Here is a 27,206-nt window from a genome sequence, read left to right as displayed (position 1 = left end):
ATGTGTTGCCTTTAAATGATCATAATGTTTCGGCATTGGAGAATGTGGGCAGCGATCCCACTACCTCTCGCATGCTAAGCATGCTCTACCATTTGAGCTAATTCCCCTTACACAGAACCTTCCTTTAGAATTTGTAAATTGTAATGTACTAACAGAGTGTTGATGCTGCATTATAAAGTGAGGGTGCAACGTGTTTAAGCTCACGTACTGTTTTCTGTATTATGCGTTGTTTTTAAACCATCACATGAAGTGCATTTTTTCTTTGATTTTGTTGGACCTGTAGGAGATTGTCCTGTTCTTGTTGCAGCTCTGCTGGAGGGTTATTTTTCTTGGTGTTTGTGGTGGTGGTGGTGGTGGTGGTGGGGTCTTTGTTCCCATTTTGGTTTGTTTAGTATATGATGTACTTTACATCCATTTAAATAATGTGAACATTTCAATTTTTGTCGTAAAATACTGCTGTAACAATGTAAATGGACGCTGAATATCCATACTTGTGGATTAAATGGATATTTAAGTATTTAAGTACATATTTAAATGGATGTAAAGTACATCATATACTAAATAAACCAAAATAGGAACAAAGACCCCACCACCACCACCACCACCACCACAAACACCAAAAAAATAACCCTCCAGCAGAGCTGCAACAATAAACAGAACAAGATCAGGAAGAATACATGATTCAATTTCTCACATTTTCAGTGATCAAAAGCCTGGGTCCTGGCATCCATGTGGATGTTACTTTGACACGTACCACCTACCTCAGCATTGTTGCAGACCATGTACACCCTTTGATGAAAACTGTATTCCCTGATGGCTGTGTCCTCTAAAGAAGTAGATTTGTATAAATCATGAACTGTCAGAAGTGGGATTCGAACCCACGCCTCCAGGGGAGACTGCGACCTGAACGCAGCGCCTTAGACCACTCGGCCATCCTGACCTCGCCACACATGGAATAATATTTGCATGAACTACTTAATCTTTTCACATTATTATGTTTTGTAAATGTACTGACTGTAACCCATCCGCTGCACTGTACACTTTGTCACTAGGCTGTAAACCATATATCAATAGAAAGGGAGCCCCATATGAGATCTCCAACTGACCAAATAATGTTTTTGGGTGGACCATTCTTAGCACTGTAACAGCACTAGCATGTTAGGGTGTGTTTTCTCTAGTCTGAGTGTATTAGGTACAGCCTTCTTGTTGGGTTTTTAACTGACTGGATTATTTATTAAGATTAATAATTATTCATTAAGAACTCAAACCCTGTTTGTGAATAATATGAATACAGTTAGAAAGTAAAACGATGTCTGTTTCGAGCAAAGTTTCATCGCATGCTGACCTGTGTGGAATACAACTGATGTATGTAGCGCTAAGAAGTGTTTCTTAAGGGTTCTTTTAGGTGTTCTTGGTAGAACTGTTTCTACTTGAAGAACCATTTAGTATAATTTAAGATTCTTTGCTAACTCAATTTGATTTTTATGGATTTTTTTATTTTGCCACATATAAATGCACATAACATTTTAATGACTTTAAAACCATCGTGCAATTGATACAGGAAAAAAGGTAGAAAGGTGGAAGAAAGGAATCTGTTTGTAATCTACCTGCAAAATTCTCCTCCAGAGATGTTTTTCTTTGTGTGTGTAAGCAGCAACATACTTCACCTAAAACTTTATACAATCGCGTTCAAGAGAGCCGAAACAGAAATAAAAATGTTTTATATTAATTAAAGTTTTACAGGACAACGTATGTTAAAGTTTGTAATTGATCTCACATCCTTGTGAGGAAAAGAACAGATTGTAGGGCCCAGATAGCTAATTCGGTAGAGCATCAGACTTTTAATCTGAGGTTCAAGAGTTCAAGTCCCTGTTCGGGCGAGTTCTTCCTTACTGCATTAGGTAAGCGGTAATGTCCCGTACTACATGGTTTATTTAGAGAGTTGAAGAATTTGTACTTGAGATTAGGGATGCATCGATACCATTTTTTCCCAACCGAGTACAAGTACGGTATATCATGCGTTGCTTTTAAACCATCAGAGACGTTTATTTAAAACGTTCATCCCAGCATTTAGGACGTACTGAAAAAAATAATAACTGTCTTTGTACCACTGACAGACGGATTTAAGGGTTGATGCTGCTTTATGTAAGTGCCAAAATAGTGCAGGATATACCAACTGTTTAGTGCAGTTCAAAAAGTCTCAGTCAGCCAACAGCGCCAACATGCAGCCATATTCTGGGATGAGGTCTTTTATGAAGTGCATTCTCTTTGATTTTGTTGAACTTGTAGGAGATTGTCCTGTTCTTGTTGCAGTGCTGCTGAAGGATTTTCTTTTTGATGGTGGTGGTGGGGTGTTTGTGATTATATGTAACTGTAATACCTTATGTGCATTAGCATTTTTGATCCCATTTTGAAGGTATAAAGCATGAGCTGTCAGAAGGGGGATTCTAACCCACGGCTCCAGGGGAGACTGCGAGCTGAACGACTGCTTGGCCATCCTGACTTGCTTGCACATTACCAATGCCAATTTTCCTCAACACCCCCACATGGCCTAAGATTTGAACTGCAAGCTGCTTGAGCTACAGCAACAAGGCGCCGAGGAACTAATACTGACCGCTAGACCATATGGGAACCAGAATCAGCCACTTCATTCCGCTCTGCCAAGTCTTTGTCACCTGCATTGTTGGATCTGGGGTACAGAGAACCATACACAAGGAGTTAGAGAGACAAAAAAAGAGAGAGAATAGAAACCTTCGAAGGACGGCATACAAAAAGACAGTGCCGTGACCCGTATTCGAACCGGGGTTGCTGCGGCCACAACACAGAGTACTAACCACTATACGATCACGGCTTCCCAGCGGTCTGCCACTGGTGGCTCACGTCGATTGCTTCCTGATAGACTGCAGTCATACTTCCAACAGGACTTTCCTGAAGCTCCAGCCCCATTTCTGTCTCTTGACTGAGGAGAGAATAGAAACCTTCGAAGCACGGCATACAAAAGGACAGTGCCGTGATTCGGATCCGAACCGGGGTTGCTGCGGCCACAACGCAGAGTACTAACCACTATACGATCACGGCTTACCAGCAGTCTGCCACTGGTGGCTCACATCGGCTGCCCCCGATAGACTGCAGTCATAGTTCCAACAGAACAATGTGCTTGAGCTACAGCAACAAGGCGCCGAAGAAGTAATAGGCAAAGTTTTGCTCAAGTCCAATTCCCATACCGGAAGTCGAACCCAGGCCGCCTGGGTAAAAAACAGGAATACTGACTGATAGACCATATGGGAAACTGCAAGGCTCAGTGTCGGCTGGTGCCAGCATCAGCCACTTCTTTCCGCTCTGACAAGTCTTTGTCACCTTGACAAGACCTGCATTGTTGGATCTGGGGTACAGAGAATGTGCAACGTAAGTAAGGAGTTAGAGAGACAAAAAAAAAGGCATAAGGTAACCGAACAGCTGAACTATTTTCTCCAGAGTTTTTTGGTCTATTGTATTAAATTGTGACATAATAGTCATGTTATTTCTAGGTGTCTGTAGGGGCGGCATGGTTTCATCGTTTGACTGAGTGGCGTTGATGGTCAGTCTAATAGTTTTTATTTTTTCACAGAAGAAATGAGCAAATTCATTACATTTCTCTGTGGACAGAAGTTCTGGTGTGATCTGTTTTGGAGGATTTGTAAGCTTGTCGACCACGTTGAATAGAGTGCGGGTGTTGTTGATGTTCCTGTTGATGATCTTAGAGAAGTGCAGCTGTCTAGCCCTGCCTAACTCCGAGTTAAAACTACAAAGGCTTTGCTTATAGAGATCATAGTGGATTTGAAGTTTAGTTTTCCTCCACTTACGTTCAGCTCTCCTGCATTCTCTTTTCAGAGCTATTACCATCATTGTGTTACGCCATGGTGCTTTCTGTTTGCTCAACGTTTTCATGACTTTTACCGGGGCAACCACATCCATGACAGTCAATATTTTCACGTTAAAGTTATCCAGGAGTTCATCAACTGACTCTGCAATTAAAGTTGGTGATATAGCTATGGCCTCCATAAACTGAGAACTAGTACTTTCATTTATGCACCTTTTCTTAACAGAAACAGTGCTAGTTTGAGCATCTGAAGTGATCAGCATTTCAAAGAAGACACAAAAATGATCAGAGAGGGCTAAGTCATTGACCATAACAGAAGAAATGATAAGACCTTTAGTAATAACTAGATCCAGAGTGTGCCCTCGAGTATGTGTAGGCCCTTTCACATGTTGCAATAGACCAAACGTGTCAAAAAGTCCAAGAAGTTCTTTGGTGTTATTGTCCTTGTTATTATCTAAGTGGATGTTACAATCCCCAGTTATGATGAAAAAGCTGTACTCAGTGGAGATAACTGACAGTAGTTCAGTAAATTCATCTATAAAATGTGCAGAGTACCTTGGAGTTTTATAAATGGTTAAAAATAAAATTTTGGGAGTACCCTTCAAAATAAAACAGAGGTATTCAAAAGACATAAAATTACCAAGCACAGTCTCTTTGCACTGGAATACATCTTTAAATAAGGCCTTATCACCTTTCCTACCACTTCGACACACATTCATAGAACTGAAGTTTGCTGGTGCTGTTTCATTAAGAACAGTGGCACTGCTGCCTTCTGCTAACCATGTTTCAGTTAGAAACAGAAAATCTAAACTGTAAGATAGAATTATGTCATTCACTAAAAATGATTTGTTGGCTAGAGATCTAATATTAAGCAGAGCTAGCTTTAAAGGAACCACAGGAGCCCCTGGGGCAGCCCGAGGTTGTCGTGGTACAGGTAAGAGGTTAGACTGGTTGGTGCCCTGGGCTTTTTGGGTGAAACCTGTGGACTGGCTGAGATGGAGTGTGAGAATTTAGTCCCAACACACACCAGTTTCTCCATTTTCTCTGTGAAATCCATATGTGGAGGTGATGTTGTTGAGAGAGAGAAGTTGGAGGATGACTGTGATGTCTCTGCTGTTGACTGCTGTGTCACTGCCTGATGATGAAGGTCGTAATAGCTTTCGTCAAGAGTCAGAAACTCAGCCTGAGCTGTGTTCTCCAGTGATGGGGATTGTATGTGTTGATGATCCTTCATGGTTGAAGGCAGGTGAGGGAGGTTGAGGATGCACGTATTGTGTCGAGTCAGTCCAAGAAGCAGATGGGTGGCGAAGAGCAAAATGGAGGTTGTCCTTTAGTGCCTTCACTCCAGTCTTGCTTAGGTGGGTGCCATCTGGGTAAAAAAATTCTCTGCGCCCCCAGAATAGATTAAAATTGTCAATATAATCCATACCTTTCAAACTGCAGGTTCTGCTTAGCCACGTGTTGAGGTTGAGTAGCCGTGAAAATAATATTAGATCCTCGGGCTGGGAGAGGCCCACTGATGAACTTCTGAGCAGTCAGCTGAGCGGTTCAAAACAATTCAGCAAAGGGATCGGTTTTTGTTGCGACCCTGCTATTTTCCCACGGGGTGCAATTGTGCTAGCTTTTGGAATAGTTTTAGCTTTCCGAGCCCATGATGAACAGTCTGGCGTGGAAGACATTAAGACAGCCACCTGCTGCTTTTGTGCTTTTGGTTTCGCTCCAAGTTTGTGCCACCGACTTATTCTCTCACATGGCTCGTTTCTGTTCCCCTGTTTTGATTGACTTCTGTCAAGCTTCGGGAAGTCTGTTAAGCTGTCTAGCCTTAGTTTAGCTGGTTGTTCTGTGTTAGATTTTGACTCACCCTCGAGTGATCTGAAACTATTTCTCCTATCCGTTCCAGGTAGGATTGTGAGCATTTTTGTCTCCAGCACAGCAATTTTCCGTAGGAGTCTGTAGCAGTTGGAGCAGCACGAAAAACCCGCTGTAGTGATAGGAGCCATGGTAGTCCTGATAACTGTGCCCGAGTTTAGTCTGACGGCTAGTGGAAAACTCCGTTAACTAAATGTCTAGTTTAATGTATTTCTGTAATGTATTTCTGTAATTCTGTGCCATTCCAGCCGATCAATTGTCGGTGTCTGCTGATTGAGCTCTATATTTTAGAAATAAAAGATAAAAAATGACTAAAATAACTAAAAACTAAAAGCAAGCGGAGAGCAGACAGAAAGCGTGCAGCCAGAGCGAGTGTCAAAATGACTTTTTCAGACCCAGCAACACCTTTAGACACAACCTGCTTTATCCCAGGGACTTCACACCAATTGGTCAGCCACCTATAAAGCATGTCCCTCCTAGTCAGTTTAACCCCAATTCACACCTGGCAGGGTGGGGCAACGACTCTCAAATGAGTCACACCTTACTTTCCTTGATTTAACTTGAATTATTTTTTTTTCAATATTTTCATTATTCATTGATAAAGATTTCAGTTTATAATATTTTATCACTTATGTGATGAGTTGCTTGTTCATTTCTGTTTCTGTTGTTTAGCCTGTACAGAACCATGAGAGATCTTTGGACAGACATAAGTAGTGCCAGTTCTAAACAACAGTGATGTGCTGGGGAGTTGCACAGTCTTCTATTAAAAACATGGAAGTGTTCCTGTTGATGACCACTGGACTACAGTTTATGGGATCAGTGCCTTTATGTTGTGTTTTAAACATTTGTTGTTGAAATGTCAGAACATGTCATATGTAACATGTTTTACTGAACGAAATCAGTTTTGAAAAAGCTTTTTGTTACATGACATTAGACCCTCTGGTTTAAATAAAGTACTTACACTCACAGTGATTTAGTGAGTGAGGTCTGGTTTTCTGGAATGTTGCTGGGCAAAATGTGTCTAATTGTAAAGGGTCATTTTGATCATTTTTTATATCCATACGTTCTCAGCTGTACAAAACTACAGCTGCAGGAAAAGGTCATTCCAAACTTGTTTAGGATTCATCTACATTTCTGTATCAATTCTTTATAAAATGTGCTCTCCTGTGTTGTGCAAGTCATAAAGTGGGTAAAGAAAATACACACACCAGTACAAACACAGTTTTATTCAATATTTTATTGGTTTTGTTTCCTCTCTTGTCTCATACACCATCACAGAGAAGGTCAAAGTGCTTTCTGGACGACAGACGTGGTCGTTGATCTGTAAAGACGCAAAACAATGTACTGACCGTTAAATTACCATCAACTTCAATCAAGGCACAATACACATGTGTTAAAAGTCTGCAGGATCCATTCCCAGACACCCACCATAGATTGTTGTGGTGACTCAAAGTCATTTCATCTTCTGCCAGGTATCAAGGTGCTTAGGCCCAAATCTGATCTGGTTGCTTCTTCCAGTAGGTTAGACTTGTTCATTGATGGGGCTTTCTATAAGGCAATTACCCAGAACACACACACACACCCATATCAATCATTGATGTTTAAATTATGTTAAAGTCCTAACTGCCTAAACCACTTTCTCCCAGCACTCACCTTTCTGATCTGGCGTGGTATGTACACAGTGTTGAGGAATGGAGGTGATCTGAACCTCAGCTAAAAACCTCTGGATGTGTTCTTGTAGCAGACCTGTGCTGTGGTGGTGAAAACATAATGTGAGATTGATTTCCATCATGTGTTAAGGGGATGTTAAGCTAATAATTATCTAAGGGGGGGAAACGGATGAAAAGCAGCTTGAAAAACTTCAGTATTATTCAGTCGACTGACTCGTCAAGCTGATCCACAAAATGTTTCTGATCTCCAAATCACTCCTGTTGTGTTTTCTGGTGTTCATGCTCTCAGATTACTTTGACATTACATTTACATTTTCAGCATTTAGCAGACGCTTTTATCCAAAGCGACTTACACAATGAGTGGAACACAATGAGCAATTGAGGGTTAAGGGCCTTGCTCAGGAACCCAACAGTGGCAACTTGGTGGTGGCGGGGCTTGAACCGGCAACCTTCTGTTTACTAGTCCAGTACCTTAACCACTGAGCTATCACTGTCCCTGACATTACATGAAAGCAAACAGTGGACGGTTTTGTTCATACACATTTAGTCATTGCTTAGTCTCCGATATGCTCACCCATGATCCGTCTGCTACAAACCCATACAGGTGCCTGTAGAGTAAAGAAAAGGGAAAAAAAACAGTTTGACATGAGGAATTGTTGTTATAGCTATAAAAAAATGTATGATTGTATTTGGTTAAAAGTTCTTTACACACCAATTACTAACCTAGTGTCTTTGATGTTATTAGCAAAATGCAACGATGATTCATTGCAACATGTGATCTGGCCTATATGCTAACACAGACTCTTAGCTAAATCCATTTAGGTCTATCCTTATGTGTTCTGACTGACCTGGACTTAGTTCCTAAGGATCTCTGAAAACCAGTTGTGCTCCAGCATCATCTCGAGGCTGGGTCGCTCATTCGGATCCTTGGCCAGGCAGCGTCTTATCAGATGACGGCAGGCTGTGCGTGCAGTGATCGGGTCGTTACAATATTGTAATAGAAACTATTTAACATCACTTTAAAAAAAAAAAAGAGACATGCTTCTTATGCTTCTGCATTTTCTTACCCTTAGACACACCAGCTTTGAAGATCAGATGTCCAGCAGCAATCTCCCTCTCATTCCAGAATGGCAGCTCTCCACACACTAAAACAAACAAAAGGACGCCCAGGCTCCACACCGTTGCAGCGCAACCATGATACCTACCTTCCTCGATCCATTCAGGTGGGGCGTATAGTATGGTGCCTGAATAAAAGTGCGAGAAACGGTTCACACACACGGCTTTCCTATGCGATCGCTGTCATCTGTGTTTCATAGCTACTGACCTCCGAGGTACAATTACCTGCAAAACGTCTGTAGGGGGTCGACTTGAGCAAGTCCCCACAGCCAAAGTCTATGAGCTTGACCTCTAACGTGTCGAAACTGACCAGAAGGTTCTGCTCCTTGATATCCCGATGGAGAACCCCGCGATCACGGCAATGACGGGCGGCGAGAACCACCTGCCACATGATGACCTGAGCCAGACGTTCGGGAAGTGAGCCGTTCCTGCGGTATTCGAAGAGGTCCATGCAGCGGGCGGGTCGCTCCAGGATCAAGACGTAGCACTCGGGCATGTCGAACCATTCCAGGAGCTCCAGGACGTGTTCGCAGCAAGGTGGCTCGGACACCATCAGCATCAACGCCACCTCTACAGGGAGACCGTTCTTCTCACCAGGCTTACATTTGAGCAGACATGGTTAGCATGGGGTTGGAATCGGTAGTCAGTAGGCAGAGTGGCGGTTACATTTGATGCTATTTTGCATTTTAATGCATCATGTTTATAAGATAAGGTTTTTTTTATATATGGCTGTTGCATCTTTGCAATATTTCACAAGTGAAACAAATGTTACTTACAATGGTGATGAATCTGTCACAGCCACTCTTCAGCACAATCTTAATAGCAACCTATTAAAACATGCAAAACAAAACCATTAAAATCAGGAACGAATATTACGGGCCAACAGTAACCAAAAGAGCCGTTCGCGTTTTAACTACAAGTTTGATGACATGCGTAGTCAATGTGGATCTTAAGATCAAAGCAGCTTTGTAATGATCGACAATTCTCGTGTCACTGAGCAGAGCCGAGTAAATATCTCACCTGTTTTCCATCGGCCTTACGAAGTCCTGCAAACACAGAACCGCAGCCTCCTTTGCCCAGAAGCTTTCCGACTCCGTACAGGCTATCGAAGCACTCTGTAAAACAGGACGTGTTGTTAATCTGATAGAAACTCCTCAGTAAAAGTAAAAAACTCAATACAAAACTCACGAGCAGCATGATTTAAGCTCTAGAAAATATTTGTTCTATGAAAGGTGTGAGGCTGGACAGACCTTTGGAAGGAGCGCTGCCTCTCTGGACAGAGTGCTTTCCTGTAGTCGTGCTCTTCTCACCAGCTGTTTAACACATCAGAAGTACAATAAGTGTACAGAGCTTTACAGAGTCATACGTTACAAATGTTTTATCATTAAATCTTACCAGTTTACAATATCACTGAATGGTTCAGTAAAGTTCTGGCTGACCTGTGTGGATGAAGTTGCTGCAGGAAGTGCTGGTGCTCAGTTCCTCCGGGCTATCTTCGATGTGTGAGGTCCCTCCAACTGTACCGTCAATGCTCTCGACTTAAAAGACGTGTTTTGTGTTAGTATCAGCGTTTTACATCAACTGGATTCTTTTCTAAATCACTGCACTCATTCACTCAAAACCTTTCACCTAGTAAATTTAGCTCTGAATAAAAAAATGGTTTTCTAGTCGACTTGCTGTAGTGTGTACTTACCACTGCTCGCTAGAGAAGCATCAGAGAGGGAATCCAACACAGCAGCCGATTCCAGCACAATTTCACCAAGACTAAGCTCAGCTGTACAGAGGCAAGGTCAGAAGTGGATGGTCAAAGGTACGAGGTTTGGAATGGAGCAGATATCAATCAGAAAGAGTAGGAGAGTGGAAATGGAATGTGTCTGCATCCATTCAAATGTTGATTTTGGCCATTTTAAACTGGTTTGCTTTATACTTGATGGAATCGAGTGTTCTTGTTAGACTGGTGTTTCAAACCCACCTGAGGTTCCAGAAGCGGATCGTGGACGTAGCGAGTCTCTCTCTGTGTGTTGGGATCCTCGTGATTCAGAGGAGCTACTGGATCCTTCCTGTTTTGGGCTCGAATCCACCACCTCATTTGATTGGGAAGTGATGGAGTCGTCTGTTCTGTCACCATCGGTGTTAGCAACCATGTTCTGAATGGTTATGATCCAAGCCTCTCTATTCTCCTCTGAATCGGCCTGCAATACCCAGATCCTACACACACACACACACACACACACACACACACACACACCCTGAACATGGCACGAATCTACAGCACAACAGAGTGCTTATTCCACTCCGGTTTTCATGTCATTTCTATTATAAAGAGAGTAAAATGTTCCTTTTTATATTCCTCATCTTTCTTTAGCAGAACAGTTGCACAGCCACGCCCTTCAGCGTGTCATGAATAAAGAAATCAAATTAATTTTCATGCCTGATGGTACACTGGACTTACTTTGTAGGTGAAACCACCTGGAAGCAGCAACGGCGTCCAATGCTCTTGTAGTGTTTGGCCGTGCACAGGCGTAAATCAGCTATGACCACCATGATATTCTGCTGGGGGCACAAAAGGTTTCTCAAACATTTCTTTACCTCTAATATTTCAGTTTTAAATCAAAGCACAAGCAAAGCAACTCAAACTTTAGCAAACGAGTCTTTAAAACTGATTGTTCAGGAACAGTTTCTCCTTTTTATGTTGATTTTGATGTAAGCCACTATTGCTACTGATTTTACTTTAGACAAAGGACACGTGACTAACCCCGGATTTCTTCTTGTACATAAGGTGGTTGTTCTGAATCAGGAACCAGCGCCTGAAGGAAAGAAACAGAAACAAAAGGAATCATAGAAATAAAACAACTGCATAGTACTGAAATTCTGCAGGGTTTCACTTGTAACTAATACAGTGATATAAATGAGCTTCATATTAAATCATCGTGTTGAATCGTTGTGTATTCTGATTTAACACGCCGTTGATCAGTCAGAGTCAGTTAAATGTACAATATTTAGGAAACGATTGCTATGATGATTAGAGGTGTTTAATTTGCCATTCATTTCTACCTAAATGATTGCTCATCGTGTGTTCTAGCTCTCTACAGACCTGTTCCATGTTTTAAAGACATTACTGGCCCTCCTGAACAAGTATCCCTCCATAACTATCTGGTTCTCTGCGTCCACGCTGCCCTCCGGTTCGGTCTCGCCACCACAGACATCCTGAAAAGACGTCTGAGAACGAACTCGACCGAACGGCCAGCACAGACATAGACTACACAAAAAGCGTCGCATTAGAGAAGGACGGTCGGTAGCACGTCTCTCCTGTTCAGCAGCCATCATGAGAAATGATGTACAAACACTGAAGGTTCAACTGAACTGAGCTCTAACAGAACACTCAGTGTCATCACAATGATGTCACAAAGGCAGAAGGTCTCAGTGCTGCAGGTGATGGTGTACATTTAAATTTCACCATTTGTTTATTTTTAATTATTTTACTCAAATGATTTTTAACCCCCCCACACACACACACACACCTAATTTATGAAAAATGTCTCTCTTTGATTTTACTGTATTTATTATTTCTTTTATTTGTGCTGTTAGTGATAATTACTGTAACCTTACACAACATGTGTATCAAATACATTTACATGAATCATTTTTAGTCAAAGAATAAATAATGAATGGTAGAAAACAGCTGCTGAAGAAACACTTTTTAACTTTTTTAAATGCCCCAATCAATGTTATGAAAGCGGTAGAGAGGAGATGGCTCCGTCTGGCCACACTTTAACTCTCTTTGTTTTCACACGTTTGCTGAGTGGCACACACACCTGGAACAATGAAAGGTGATCAGACGGTCTACACCTAATCATCAGATACTCTAGATTGGCAGATCAATGACTTTTTGTTACAGTTGAGTCTGTAGACCTGAGTTCAGGACTCGGCTTGTGGTATGAAGCTGCTGCTAGTCGTGTTCGTGCGGATGCTGCGGTACCTTCTCCCAGACGGCAGGAAAGTAAAGCATCCACACGATGGATGTGACGGATCCTCCACAGCGCTGAGAGCTTTGTGGATGCAGCGTTTGTTGAAGAGGTTTCAGTGAGAGATGGAAGAGAGACCCCGTTTTCGCCTGGCAGTACAGAGGGCAAAAACTGAACAACACTAGATTAATAACCACTAAAGAGCAAAGTCTGGCGAGACGCTGAGCCTCACGCTGTGCACTCACCGCCATCTTGGATACATATAGATAGCTGCCCTGAAGTCTTCATTGTCTTTTGATAAATTTATATCAAACCATTTTTATACAAACACATCAATGTTTCTCACCTACTACAAACCATTTTTTATATTAATTTTAAAGTGTCAGGTTAGAACATAACATTAAAACAACCTCTTTGTTTCTAGACTCACTGTCCATTTTATCAGCTCCGCTTACCATATTGAAGCACTTTGTAGTTCTACAATTACTGACTGTAGTCCATCTGTTTCTCTACATAATTTTAAAACCTGGAGAATGTGGGCATCGATCCCACTACCTCTCGCATGCTAAGCGAGCACTCTACCATTTGAGCTAATTCCCCTGATGAAGGACCCCCCTTTACCCTTTGTAAATTGTAATGTACTACAGAGCGTTGATGCTGCATTATGTAAGGGCCAAAATAGTGCAGTGCAATAACAAAGCGGCTCTGTGAAGCAAGAACTAAAATTATGATGCATGTAATTCAACATAAAATATGTGGGTATTAATTAGGCATTATTAGGCTGCACATAAATATAGATTTAAACTGTCCTCTATTTACTACAGTCTGTTTGAAACAGCTGGGCTTACAACTAGTTGGTGTGGAGAACATGTTACACATACAGTGTGCTATTATTTCAAGCTGATCAGGTACATGCTATTTCACTTAGAAACATCTCACAAAGTACAAATTCTTTAACTTTCTAAATAAACCATGTAGTACAGGACATTACCGCTTATCTAATGCAGTAAGAAACAACTCGCCCAAACAGGGACTTGAACCCTGATGCACGTGGGGTGTTGTGAGAAATTGGCATTAGACCCTTGCGAGCAGGTCAGGATGGCCGAGCGGTCTAAGGCGCTGCGTTCAGGTCGCAGTCTACCCTGGAGACGTGGGTTTGAATACCACTTCTGACAGGTCATACTTTATACAAATTTACTTCATTAAAGGACACAGCCATCAGGGAATACAGTTTTCATGAAAGGGTGTATATGGTCTGCAACAATGCTGAGGTAGGTGGTATGTGTCAAAGTAACATCCACATGGATGCCAGGACCCAGGCTTTGATATCTGAAAATGTGAGAAATTTAAACATGTATTCATCCTGATCATGAAGTATGTTTATTCAGCGTCTATTTACATTGTTACAGCAGTATTTTACAATTGAAATGTTCACATTATTTAAATGTATGTAAAGTACATTGTATGCTAGCTGTTTACTTTTTTCACTAAGTAAAAACTGTCATTACCTCAACATGTCATTACCAACACATAACTTCTTGTGATGGTAAAGACACTTAGTGATGGTAATAACAGGTTTTTAGTTTCACCATCACTATCTTATTAACTGTTTAATAATTAAAGCTAATTAAAGCTAAATAAGCATAATGGTTTTATTATACAAGGAAACATAAATTTTCACTGATTAGTCAATATGGCCCACAAGATATCAGCAGAGATCCAGTAAAATATCAGTAATTACATGAAAAAGAAAAGGTAAGTTTAAAGTAATATCACAACCTTCAAAATGAGAACAAAGGTGCATCGTAAGGGGAATTAGCTCAAATGGTAGAGTGCTCGCTTAGCATGTGAGAGGTAGCGGGATCGATGCCTGCATTCTCCAGTGCAGATACATTATGATTATTTAAGGGTATCATGTAATATGAAACTCGTTGCGGCATCGCTTAATGAATCGCAGCTTCAAAAATTATGATCAGGATTTAAGTGAGTCTTTAAGGCAAAAAAATATATGTGGGTATTAATATCTAAAACAGTGCATTATTAGGCTACACATAAATATAGATTTAAACTGTCCTCTATTTACTACAGTCTGTTTGAAACAACTAGTTGGTGTGGAGAACATGTTACACACACAGAGTGCTATTATTTCAAGCTTATCAAGTACATGGTATTTCACTTAATAACATCTCACAAAGTACAAATTCTTCAACTTTCTAATTAAACCATGTAGTACGGGACATTACCGCTCACCTAATGCAGTAATAAACAACTCGCCCAAACAGGGACTTGAACCCTGGACCCTCAGATTAAAAGTCTGATGCTCTACCGACTGAGCTACCCAGGCTCTGCAAGTTGCTTTAACCCTCACAAGGATGTGACTTGAATTAACTAACTAAACAAACTTTAACATACGTTGTCCTGTAGAACAGTTCCAGCAAGAACACCAAAAAAACCCTTAAGAAACACTTCTTAGTACTACATACATTAGTTGTATTCCACACAGGTCAGCATGCGACATCGTTTTACTTTGTAACTGTATTCATATTATGCCATCTATATTACGGTGGCCCGCTGAGTTAAAACACAATAACATTTACAAAACAAACAAAAGCTGACAACACAACAACAATAAGGAAAAACGCGAATATATTAAGAGACAACACAAATTCTTTAAGGTGGAACGCAATTACATTAAGGGAGAACACAACGAAATTAAGGAAACATGAATACACACTACACTACATCTAGTGGTCGATTGAATAGCCTACAACCAGCACAAACAGGGTTTGAGTTATTAACACATAATCCAGTCAGTTAAAAACCCAACAAGAAGGCTGTACCTAATACATTCATACCAGAAAAAAAACACACCCTAACATGCTAGTGCCGTTACAGTGCTAAGAATGGTCCACCCAAAAACATTATTTGGTCAGTTGGAGTGCTCATATGGGGCTCCCTTTCTATTGATATATGATGTGGTGTCAACGGTACCCAAGCTAGTCAGGATGCGGTCTAAGGTGCTGCGTTCAGGTCACAGTCTCTCATTGAGGCGTGGGTTTGAATCTCACTTCTGACAGCTCATGCTTTATACAAATTTACATCTTTAACCCTCTACCATACATAATAATATGAAAAGATACAACAGTTCATCCAAAGCTTAGTCCACGTGGGGGTGTTGTGGGATTGGTATTAGACCTTTGCAAGCAGGTCAGGATGGTTGAGTGATCTAAGGTGCTGTGTTTAGTTTGCAGTCTCCCCTGGAGGCGTGGGTTCAATTTCCACTTCTAACATTTTCTGCATTTAGCAGACGCTCTCGTCCAGAGCGACTTACAGAAGTGCTTCTATTGTAAACATTCCATTCTTCATCATTCTAAACAAAGCATGTAGTAGAAGTCTGGTTTAGCAGAAGAAATGTTGTAAGAAAGGAAGCCCTTAAATACTGACTTGTTGCTCTGCTTGCAAGCTTACTGTAACAAAAGAATGGTCGTGTATCTGATGTGTTAAGATTAGTCGCTACTCCAACAGTTCTTCGCTGTGGCTGGTTAAATGCTGGAAATTACCGCTTACCTAATGCAGTAAGAAGCAACTCACTCGAACAGGGACTTGAACCCTGGATCCTCATATTAAAAGTCTGATGCTCTACCGACTGAGCTATTCGGGCTCTGCAACCTGCTTTAATCCTCACAAGAATGTGACTTAAATTACAAACTTTAACATACGTTGTCCTGTGGAACTTCAATTAATATAAAATATTTTTATTTCTGTTTCGGCACTCTTGAAGGCGATTATATCAAGTTTTAGGTGAAGTATGTTGCTGCTTACACACACAAAAAAAAACATCTCAGGAGGAGAATTTTGCAGGTAGATTACGAACAGATTCCTTTCTTTCACCTTTTTTACTGTATCAATTGCACGATTGTTTTCCAGTCCTTAAATGTTATGTGCATTTATATGTGGCAAGAGAAAAAAATCCATAAAAATCAAATTGAGTTAGCAAAGAACCTTGAATTATACTAAAGAGTTCTTCAAGTAGAAACAGTTCTAGCAATAACACAAAAAACCCTGAAACACTTCTTAAGACTTCTTAGTCTTAGTTTTTTATTATTTCAAATGCCATTCATTATTTCAAATGCCATTCATAATTTATAATCACTGATTTGTGAGATATCAGCAGTAGTAGATCATGTTTAACTGGTTTAATATTGTTTAAGCGCTGATTATCGGCTGTTTTTCGTGAGTATGTTTGGGCGGTTTTCCATGCATTTTGACGGCCTTTAAAATGCGCAATCTGGCAACCCTGGCTGAAGCGTTCATTCATATTTTGGAGCGATGTATGTTTGTATGCTAGAATATAAATAACATCTTTTACAAACTACTGTCTATTTACATTGACATTTTCTCTTCTGTCTAAACATTTTTGCAATTGGGTTTGTAAAAGTAAGCGATACTGTGGATAATATATTTAATGAGCTAAACTAACTGAGAGAAGCGCTAACGGTGGTGGAAGAGTCTAAAAGGGTTTGGAACATAGTCGTATCATCATAGCAGTACAACACAGTTTTGTCCGTAGCATCCGAAAATATCCAGAAGCTAATATACAAAAAACGTTTATTTTAATAAACTTACCTTAAACTTGTTAATAAAGTATGACTATAAAATCTAAACAAACACAGTATCCGCTGCTGCAGTCTCTACACAAACTTTTCTGCACTGAAAACTCAAGAACACATTTTATGGATATTACGGTAATGCACTGAAAACGCGTCCTACAGTCATGCAAGCACATACAGCAGTGTGTGAGTTTACACTAATCAACCATAACATTAAAACCACCTCCTTGTTTCTACACTCACTGTCTATTTTATCAGCTCCACTTACCATATAGAAGCACTTTGTAGTTCTACAATTATTGACAGGACCACCACAGAGCAGGTATTATTTGGATGGTGGATCATTCTCAGCACTGCAGTGACACTGACATGGTGGTGGTGTGTTAGTGTGTGTTGTGCTGGCATGAGTGGATCTGACACAGCAGCGTTGCTGGAGTTTTTAAATACCGTGTCCACTCACTGTCCACTCTATTAGACACTCCTACCTAGTTGGTCCACCTTGTAGATGTAAAGTCCGAAACGATCACTCATCTATCGCTGCTGTTTGAGTTGATCATCTTCTAGACCTTCATCAGTGGTCATAGGACGCTTCCCACTGGGTGCTGATGGCTGGATGTTTTTGGTTGGTGGACTATTCTCAGTCCAGCAGCGCTGCTGTGTCTTATCCAGTCATTCCAGCACAACACACACTAACACACCACCACCTGAATTTCCTGCATAAATTTGTAATAAAATATTTTCTGCCTTACTCACTCAGCTCTCTGCTTCCTTGTATAGAAATAGGCTAAAACAGGGGGCAGTTAGTCCTGCTGGCCACAACAAGGGACATTGGATAAGTGTTTTGTTTAGAAAGGGTTAAAATTGCTGTACATTTCTGTAATCTTTATAAACTGAAGTTACGACTCATATTGAACAAAACTGATCTCTTACTTTGCTTATTTCCATAAAACGTGAAATATGACATGGCAGCCATTTTTAAAAGAAAGTTCATGAGCTGCTTGCCACACACCCACAAATGTGACATTAATAAAAAGCTCAGGATGTACTCTATGAAGTACAGTAGTACTCAAATGGATTGCATAAACGGTGCTTGAGTTAGAGATCTCAGACACATGTAAAGTCAAATTTATTTATATAGCGCTTTTTACAATGAACATTGTCTCAAAGCAACTTTACAAAATCCAGGACCAACAGACCAAAAACCCCTATTGAGCAAGCCGAGGGCGACTGTGGCAGGGAAAAACTCAGGAAGAAACCTTGATAGGAACCAGACTCAGCAGGGACCCGTCCTTCTTGGGTGGCCTGGAGGATATTTTAAATAAATAGGATTTACACAAATCATACAAACACAAAATAAAATTGAACTGAAAGTTGTAACTAGCAAAAAAATAATGTAAGTTCTTTATTGTTCAGTCCAGTCTGTGATAAAGTCCGTTTTAAGTTCTGGACATTTTTGGTGCATTCACGCCAGGTGTCCGTCACATCTAGTAGGAGCAGCATTATTGGCACTGCAGTCTCGACTTGCAGTCTTTAACCTCGAGAGGGTGAACAGGTTTCGTCAGAGCCTCCTCGGGTTAAAACAACAGAAGATGTTGTTACAATGTGAAATCGTTAAGAGTAAAATATCAGAGAGTTTTACAGGTTTAGACTCCAGCACCCCTAACTATTACAGCATAACTAGGTTTGCTTGTTTAGTTTGAAAAGACCAATCAAAAGCCTGAGTAAATAAATATGTTTTCAATCTAGACTTGAACATAGAGACTGTGTCCGAGTTCTGACAGCGGATTTCCCTAAGTTTGAAGCAGATCTGTGATGGAAATGTTGTTTCAATAAACAGTAGTCATCAGGAGCAATTTTGTAAATTTGGGGTTTGCCTCCACCTAGTGGACATTTTCAGAAATGCAATTTATTACACGTTAGAACATAACATTAAAACAACCTCCTTGTTTCTAGACTCACTGTCCATTTTATCAGCTCCGCTTACCATATTGAAGCACTTTGTAGTTCTACAATTACTGACTGTAGTCCATCTGTTTCTCTACATAATTTTAAAACCTGGAGAACGCGGGCATCGATCTCACTACCTCTCGCATGCTAAGCGAGCGCTCCACAATTTGAGCTAATTCCCCTTATAAAGGACCTTCCTTTACCATTTGTAAATTGTAATGTACTAACAGAGCATTGATGCTGCATTATGAAAGGGCCACAATAGTGCAGGATATACCAACTGTTTAGTGCAGTGCAATAACAAAGCAGCTCTGTGAAGCAAGAACTGAAATTATAATGCATGTTATTCAACATAAAATATGTGGGTATTGATATCTAAAACTCAGTGCATTATTAGGCTGCACATACATATAGATTTAAACTGTCCTCTTTTTACTACAATCTGTTTGAAACAGCTGGACGTACAACTAGATGGTGTGGAGAACATGTTACACATACAGTGTGCTATTATTTCAAGCTGATCAAGTACATGCTATTTCACTTACAAACATCTCATTAACATTAACGCTTACCTAATGCAGTAGGAAGCAACTTGCCTGAACAGGGACTTGAACCCTGGACCCTCAGATTAAAAGTCTGATGCTTTACCGGCTGAGCTACCCGGGCTCTGCAACCTGCTTTAATCCTCACAAGGACGTGACTTGAATTACAAACTTTAACATACGTTGTCCTGTAAAACTTCAATTCATATAAAAAGGTTTTATACCTGTTTCGACTCTTTTGAAGTCACTTAATACACTATATTGCCAAAAGTACTCACTAGTCAGCATGGCCGAGCTGTCTAATGTGCTGTGTTCAGGTCACAGTCTCCCTTGGAGGTGTGGGTTCGAATCCCACTTCTGACAGCGCATGCTATATACAAATTTACATCTTTAACCCTCTACCATACATAATAATGTGAAAAGATTTGTTTTAAGATTGTTTCAAAGTTATTGCATGTTTGTCAATTAAAAAAATTAATAAAGGTCTTTAAACTAAACGATGAATGAAAATAAAGCGTAAACTGACCTCATTTTTGACGCAGCGTTTCAGTGAGCAATGACGAAACAAGTCTTACATTACGTGTTGCCTTTAAACGATCATAATGTTTCTGCATTGGAGAATGCGGGCATCGATCCCACTACCTCTCGCACGCGAAGCAAGCGCTCTACCAATTGAGCTAATTCCCCTTATAATGAGTTCTCCTTTACCCTTTGTAAATTGTAATGTACTAACAGATCATTGATGCTGCATTATAAAGTGGGGGTTCAACGTGTTTAAGCTCACGTACTCACGTTTATCACAGCCTTTAGGACGAACTGAACCAAATCGTAACTTTGTACCACTGACAGACTGTCTTAAGGGTTGATGCTGCATTATGTAGGGGCCAAAATAGTGCAGGATATACCAACTGTTTAGTGCAGAGCAATAACAAAGCAGCTCTGTGAAGCAAGAACTAAAATTATGATGCATGTCATTCAACATAAAATACGTGGGTATTAATATCTAAAACTCAGTGCATTATTAGGCTGCACATAAATATAGATTTAAACGGTCCTATATTTACTACAGTCTGTTTAAAACAACTAGTTGGTATGGAGAACATGTTACACACACAGAGTGCTATTATTTCAAGCTTATCAAGTACATGCTATTTTACTTAGAAATATCTCACAAAGTACAAATTCTTCATCATTCTAAACAAAGCACGTAGTACGGAACATTACCGCTCACCTAATGCAGTAAGAAACAACTCGCCCAAACAGGGACTTGAACCCTGGACCCTCAGATTAAAAGTCTGATGCTCTACCGACTGAGCTATCACACGTGTGGCAATTGCACTTGCAACCTCTTTGACTTCTATTGGAAAATGCAGGTAGAAATTGCATACGTAGTTGCTCGTTTCGATCAGCACCTTAACCAGTGGTAGCGTGGCCGAGTGGTCTAAGGCGCTGGATTAAGGCTCCTGCGCGTGTTCCAGTCCCACCACTGCCAACTCATGCTTTTCATTTTTAAAAGAAAGTTCATGAGCTGCAATCAAATGGATTGCATAAACGGTGCTTGAGTTAGAGATCTCAGACACATGTCAAGTCAAATTTATTTATATATCGCTTTTTACAATGAACATTGTCTCAAAGCAACTTTACAAAATCCAGGACCAACAGACCAAAAACCCCTATTGAGCAAGCCGAGGGCGACTGTGGCAGGGAAAAACTCAGGAAGAAACCTTGAGAGGAACCAGACTCAGCAGGGACCCGTCCTTCTTGGGTGGCTTGGAGGATACTTTAAATTAATAGGATTTACACAAATCATACAAACACAAAATTAAATTGAACTGAAAGTTGTAACTAGCAAAAAAATAATGTAAGTTCTTCATTGTTCAGTCCAGTCTGTGATAAAGTCCGTTTTAAGTTCTGGACATTTTTGGTGCAAACACGCCAGGTGTCCGTCACATCTAGTAGGAGCAGCATGTTTGGCACTGCGGGCCCGACTTGCAGTCTTTAACCTCGAGAGGGTGAACAGGTTTCCGTCAGAGCCACCTCGGGTTAAAACAACAGAAGATGTTGTTACAATGTGAAATCGTTAAGAGTAAAATATCAGAGAGTTTTACAGGTTTAGACTCCAGCACTCTAACAGGTCAACGTGATTGACATGAAATGTGGCCACTGTTTTTGTAAATTTGCAGAGTGCCTCCACCTAGCGGAAATTTTAAGAAATGCAATATATTACAGGTTAGAACAGGGGTGGGGAACCTCCGGCCCGTGGGCCGTATCCGGCCCCCCCGCTCAATCAAATGTGGCCCGCCATATATTTCCTAGATTTTATTGTCTGGGCTTTATGCAATTAATTAAACTTTAGACGATACAACAGACATAACAAATACGAGTTATGTTGCCACATACCGGTTGCGTGTTGCCACGACATCATTGCCCCCAGATATTCCACAGCTGGTCAAGACAAAACATTCACAACCGTCACATGATAAGGTAAGTCTGAGATCAAATATAAACACTACATACCATCAGCATCATGTATTTATAAAGCCTATATTAATTTGGCTCTATGTTGCATCATTGTAGTCTGTAGCCCGTGACCATATATGTAATTATTAATCTGGCCCTCAGTGGGTAGAAGGTTCCCCACCCCTGGGTTAGAACATGACATTAAAACAACCTCTTTGTTTCTAAACTCACTGTCCATTTTATCAGCTCCACTTACCATATTGAAGCACTTTGTAGTTCTACAATTACTGACTGTAGTCCATCTGTTTCTCTACATAATTTTAAAACCTGGAGAACGCGGGCATTGATCTTACTACCTCTCGCATGCTAAGCGAGCACTCTACCATTTCAGCTAATTCCCCTTACAAAGAGCCGAGTAGGCAAATTTTTGCTCAAGTCCAATCATAAAGACCAATTCCAATACCAGGAGTCAAACTCCGCCGCCTGGGTGAAAACCAGGAATCCTGACCGCTAGACCATATGGGAAACTGCAAGGCTCTGCACAGGCTGACACCAGCATCAGCCACTTCTTTTCGCTCTGCCAAGCCTTTGTCACCTTAACAAGACCTGCATTGTTGGATCTGGGGTACAGAGAACCACACACAAGGAGTTAGAGAGAAAAAAAGGCATAAGGTAACCGAGCCAGCCAGGAGTCGAACCTAGAATCTTCTGATCCGTAGTCAGACGCGTTATCCATTGCGCCACTGGCCCCTGCATGAGTGTGGTCATGACCTCCCTGAAGATCCAGCCCCATTTCTGTCTCTTGACCGAGGAGAGAAGCACGGCATACAAAAAGACAGTGCCATGACCTGGATTCGAAACGGGGTTGCTGCGGCCACAACGCAGAGTACTAACCACTATACAATCAAGCTTCCCAGTGGTCAGCCACTGGTGGCTCATGTTGACTGCTCCTTGATAGACTCTCTCATATACCGGGAGTCGAATGCAGGCCACCTGGCTAAAAGCAGTTTAGAGCCAAGTGTATTATGCTAGCAGGGGCCCCCAAGGGGGATAGGTCTCAACTGAGGTGCCAGACTAAACGTACAGCCCAATGTCGGCAGCAGGACGTTGCGTGATGGAAGCAAATTATCAATCTCTTATCAATCTCGTATTGACAATGGCTACAACACTGATCCAGTGTGGCTCCTCACAGGTACCACATTACTGCGCAGGAGAAAGGCCTGGCAATCTACTTCCGTACTATGCCAAGAAAACTTGATGTAGCGTACAACTAAAGGAATGCGATATAGTGCTGGAAGATGCGCCCCTAGGTCGAAAGGCACTCAACAAGCTACTGGGGAAGAGCCGATGGTCGTCTTGAGTAGGATCAATGCTTATGATGCGCCAGGATCAAAGCCGCAAGGTCGTCTTGGTGCTGATGTCGCTTGGTCGAAAGGGAAGATCAAATTAGATATATCATCAGACTAGGAACTTGGAATGTACGAACCATGAACCAAGGCAAACTCGACATTGTCAAAGCCAAAATGGACAGAACAGGACTTGATTTACTCAGAATTAGTGAACTAAAGTGGACTCAATCCGGACATTTCCAGTCAAACGAACATTGGGTCTACTATTCTGGAAATGATAACCAAAGACGAAATGGCGTTGCCTTTATTCTTAATCAAAGACTGGCCAATACTGTCCTGAAGTACAACACAGTCAGCGATAGAGTCATCTCGATACGACTACAAGGAGCACCAATCCATGTCACAGTCATACAAGTCTACTCACCAACAACAGATGCCAAGGAGGAGGACATTGAACTATTCTATGAACAAGTTCAAGAGGAAATTGACAGGACGCCAAATCAAGACTTACTCATTATCATGGGAGATTTTAATGCCAAAGTGGGCCATGGCAAACAAGGAACTGTTGTTGGAAAGTTTGGACTTAGCAAACGAAAGATTCATTGACTTTTGTACAAAAAATCAACTGTCCATCATGAACACTTTCTTTCAACATCACAAAAGGAGACTCTACACATGGACATCACCAAATGGGGCCTATAAGAATCAGATTGACTACATATGTGTTCGCCAAAGATGGAGGTCGTCTATCATTACCATGAAAACACAGCCAGGAGCTGACTGTGGAACTGATCATGAACTTTTAACATCAAAAATTAGAGTCAAGCTGCACAAACGGACTAGACAACAGGCTGTTCCTAACTTTGACTTGACCAAAATACCTGAAGTTTTCTGGAATAGTCTGCACAACCGGTTCACATCTCTGGACACGGATGAAAATAAGCCTGAGGAACACATATAAAGACTATTATTACCGAAGAAGCTAGCAAGTCAATAAACAAGAGACAGAAAAGACCCCAGCAGCCGTGGATAACAGAAGAGACTCTAAAGATCATTGAAGAAAGACGAAGGGCAAAGGCAAAAGGTAACAAGCAGGCCAGGGACAACATCAGTAAAAGACTAAAGAGAGCCATTCGAACAGACAAAGAACTTTATTACCAAAAGATATGTACAGAGATAGAAAGTGAACATCTGAAGGGAAAGACCAGGAAGGTATACCTAAAGATCAAAGAGATACGACGAAAGTTTCAACCAAGAGTGGGCATGCTAAAAGACGCCAATGGGAACAAACTAACTGAGCCAGAACAGATCAAGGAAAGACGGAAAGAGTACACGGATCACCTCTATAAGAACGACTCAGTGATATGGGAAGAAATGGAGACTGGCAATGATAGAGAGCCAAACATCCTGAAAGATGAAGTCATTGCTGCGATTACACTTCTGTCAAACAACAAAGCGCCTGGATGTGGCAATATTCCACTAGAGCTAATAAAGTCTTCTGAAGCAGCAGTTGATGTAATCACATGCCTGTGTCAACAGATATGGACAACTGGTAAATGGCCCAAGGACTGGACAAGATCAGTGTTTATTCCTATTCCGAAGAAGGGAGATGTTACTGACTGTGGAAACTATCGTACTATTGCGCTCATACTTCATTCCAGCAAAATACTACTGAAGATCCTACAAAGACGGTTGCAGCCTTACTTTGACAGAGAGCTGCTGGAGGAACAAGCAGGATTCAGGAGGGGCAGAGGTACAAGAGATGTGATTGCTAACATTAGGTGGATAATGGAAAAGGCCAAAGAATACAAGAAGGAGATTTATTTTTGCTTCATTGATTACAGTAAAGCCTTTGACTGTGTTGATCACCAGAAGCTTTGGATTACCATGAAGGAGGTGTGCCGAGCCATCTGATCAGCCTCATTAGGAACCTTTATACCGACCAAGAAGCAACAGTCTGAACAGAACACGGCGACACGGCATGGTTCAAAGTAGACAAGGATGCATCCTGTTGCCATTTCTCTTCAATTTGTACGCAGAGCCATTTTCAGGAAGGCTGGACTAACTGAAAAAGAAGAAGGAATTAAAATTGCTGGAAGAATCATCAACAATCTTAGATATGCAGATGATACAACTCTGATAACAACAAGTGCAGATGGAATGAAGTACTTATTACGGAGCATCAAGCTGGAAAGCTTGAACATGGGGCTGTTACTCAACACAAAGAAGACAAAGATATTGACTACTGCCAGATACGACCGGGACACATTTGAGATGGATGGCAATGAACTGGAAGTTGTAAAGGACTACAACCTACTCGGAGCGTTGATCACTCAAGATGCGGAAGCGACACCGGAAATCAGACGGAGAATAGGTATGGGGAAATCAACAATGAAGTCACTGGACAAGGTCTTCAAATCGAGGAACATTTCACAATTGACGAAAATACGCCTTGTACATAGTTTAGTCTTCTCTGTGGTAATGTACGGATGTGAAACCTGGACGATAAAGAAACAAGACAGAAGAAGAATCAACGCCTTCGAAATGTGGTGTTGGAGAAGGATGTTATCAATACCTTGGACGGTCAGAAGAACAAACAAATCAATTTTGGAACAAATCAAGCCAGACATGTCACTTGAATCAAGGATCACTAAGCTACGACTTGCCTACTTTGGACACATCATACGAAGAGAGCGATCACTGGAGAAGGACATCATGGTCGGAAGAATAGAAGGAACAAGGCGAAGAGGAAGACCAGCAACTCGATGGCTCGACACAATCACAGTAACGGCAGAGAAGACCCTGGCGGACCTATCTAGACTTGCACAGGATCGATATTCCTACAGATCGTTCATCCATCAAGTCGCCATGGATCGAGATCGAGCCGAAGGCCAATAAATAAAAAAAAAAACCATATGGGAAACAGCAAGGCTCAGCACCAGCATCAGCCACTTCTTTCCACTCTGACAAGCCTTTGTCACCTTGACCAGAGCTGCATTGTTGGATCTGGGGTACAGAGAACCACACACAAGGAGTTAGAGAGACAAAAAGGAGGAGAGCATAGAAACCTTCCAAGCATGGCATACAAAAGGACAGTGCCGTGACCCGGATTCGAACCGGGGTTGCTGCGGCCACAACGCAGAGTACTAACCACTATACGATCACGGCTTCCCAGCGGTCAGTCACTGGTGGCTCATGTCGGCTGCTCCCTGGTAGACTGCAGTCATAGTTCCAACAGAACAAGACGCTTGAGCAATCGGCAATACCGCCCAACCCTAGTTACAATAGCATACGCTTCAATCAGGCTCTAAATCTCTTGAATCATATGCTAATTTCATGTTATAGTTCGCCTACAGATTTATACTTCTATCATTACCACTTAGTTATGCCACTTACTTATTAACTGTCATTATATGTGTTATGTTTTGTTAGTTTAAGAAACATTACAACGATTCAAAACTTAGAGCTGTGGTTTTAATTACCTCGGTGAGAAAAATAATCTGCTTTATTTATTTACCCCAACAGAAAGGGACTGATATGTTATGAATTAGGTTTTTTGAAACAATTTAGCCTAACCAAACAACTAAATGTTGGTGGTGCCTCGTGAAGCTATTAATTATAAAAAAATAATTAAATGCAAATCTCTCTTTTACGCTACAATAAAGACCACTTCCCATACCCATAAAGAGACCAAAAAGCCATAAGGTAACCAAGTCAGCCAGTAGTCGAACTTAGACTGACCTGATTTTTAATGCTGCATTTCAGTGAGCAATGACGCAACGAGTTCATATTTTGTTTTGCCTTCAAGTGTTTTAGCTC

The 27,206-nt window shown here is 41.1% G+C and overlaps 1 protein-coding gene, 5 non-coding genes and 1 pseudogene across 6 annotated transcripts; 1 reads left to right on the top strand and 6 right to left on the bottom strand.

Moving 5' to 3' along the window:
* Positions 1-857: 857 nt before the first annotated feature.
* Positions 858-940, bottom strand: trnal-cag (transfer RNA leucine (anticodon CAG)). Its single transcript has one exon. It is a non-coding gene; the product is annotated as a tRNA-Leu (tRNA).
* A 6,013-nt stretch (positions 941-6,953) lies between these two features.
* On the bottom strand, positions 6,954-12,730 carry LOC134321610 (aurora kinase-like). Its single transcript, XM_063003417.1, has 18 exons — positions 12,725-12,730; positions 12,494-12,628; positions 11,609-11,823; positions 11,270-11,321; positions 10,967-11,064; positions 10,487-10,722; positions 10,208-10,288; positions 9,954-10,052; positions 9,765-9,827; positions 9,535-9,629; positions 9,291-9,341; positions 8,740-9,112; positions 8,466-8,642; positions 8,247-8,359; positions 7,973-8,006; positions 7,382-7,479; positions 7,157-7,276; positions 6,954-7,049 (listed from the first exon to the last, which is right to left on the bottom strand). The coding sequence occupies exons 1-14, from the start codon at positions 12,728-12,730 to the stop codon at positions 8,253-8,255; spliced, it is 1,788 nt and encodes a 595-aa protein (XP_062859487.1). The 3' UTR covers positions 6,954-7,049; positions 7,157-7,276; positions 7,382-7,479; positions 7,973-8,006; positions 8,247-8,252.
* Positions 12,731-13,006: 276 nt separating this feature from the next.
* trnaa-agc (transfer RNA alanine (anticodon AGC)) lies at positions 13,007-13,079 on the bottom strand. The gene has a single exon. It is a non-coding gene; the product is annotated as a tRNA-Ala (tRNA).
* Positions 13,080-14,750: 1,671 nt separating this feature from the next.
* On the bottom strand, positions 14,751-14,823 carry trnak-uuu (transfer RNA lysine (anticodon UUU)). Its single transcript has one exon. It is a non-coding gene; the product is annotated as a tRNA-Lys (tRNA).
* Positions 14,824-22,715: 7,892 nt separating this feature from the next.
* Positions 22,716-22,788, bottom strand: trnar-acg (transfer RNA arginine (anticodon ACG)). The gene has a single exon. It is a non-coding gene; the product is annotated as a tRNA-Arg (tRNA).
* Positions 22,789-23,194: 406 nt separating this feature from the next.
* LOC134321609 (uncharacterized) lies at positions 23,195-25,301 on the top strand (annotated as a pseudogene).
* A 1,182-nt stretch (positions 25,302-26,483) lies between these two features.
* On the bottom strand, positions 26,484-26,555 carry trnah-gug (transfer RNA histidin (anticodon GUG)). Its single transcript has one exon. It is a non-coding gene; the product is annotated as a tRNA-His (tRNA).
* Between the last annotated feature and the right edge of the window lie 651 nt (positions 26,556-27,206).

Source organism: Trichomycterus rosablanca, chromosome 10 (genome assembly GCF_030014385.1).
Source record: "Trichomycterus rosablanca isolate fTriRos1 chromosome 10, fTriRos1.hap1, whole genome shotgun sequence".
NCBI lineage: Eukaryota > Metazoa > Chordata > Actinopteri > Siluriformes > Trichomycteridae > Trichomycterus > Trichomycterus rosablanca.
Note: the sequence above shows the minus strand (reverse complement) of the source record. Positions and strands in the feature narration are given on the sequence as shown.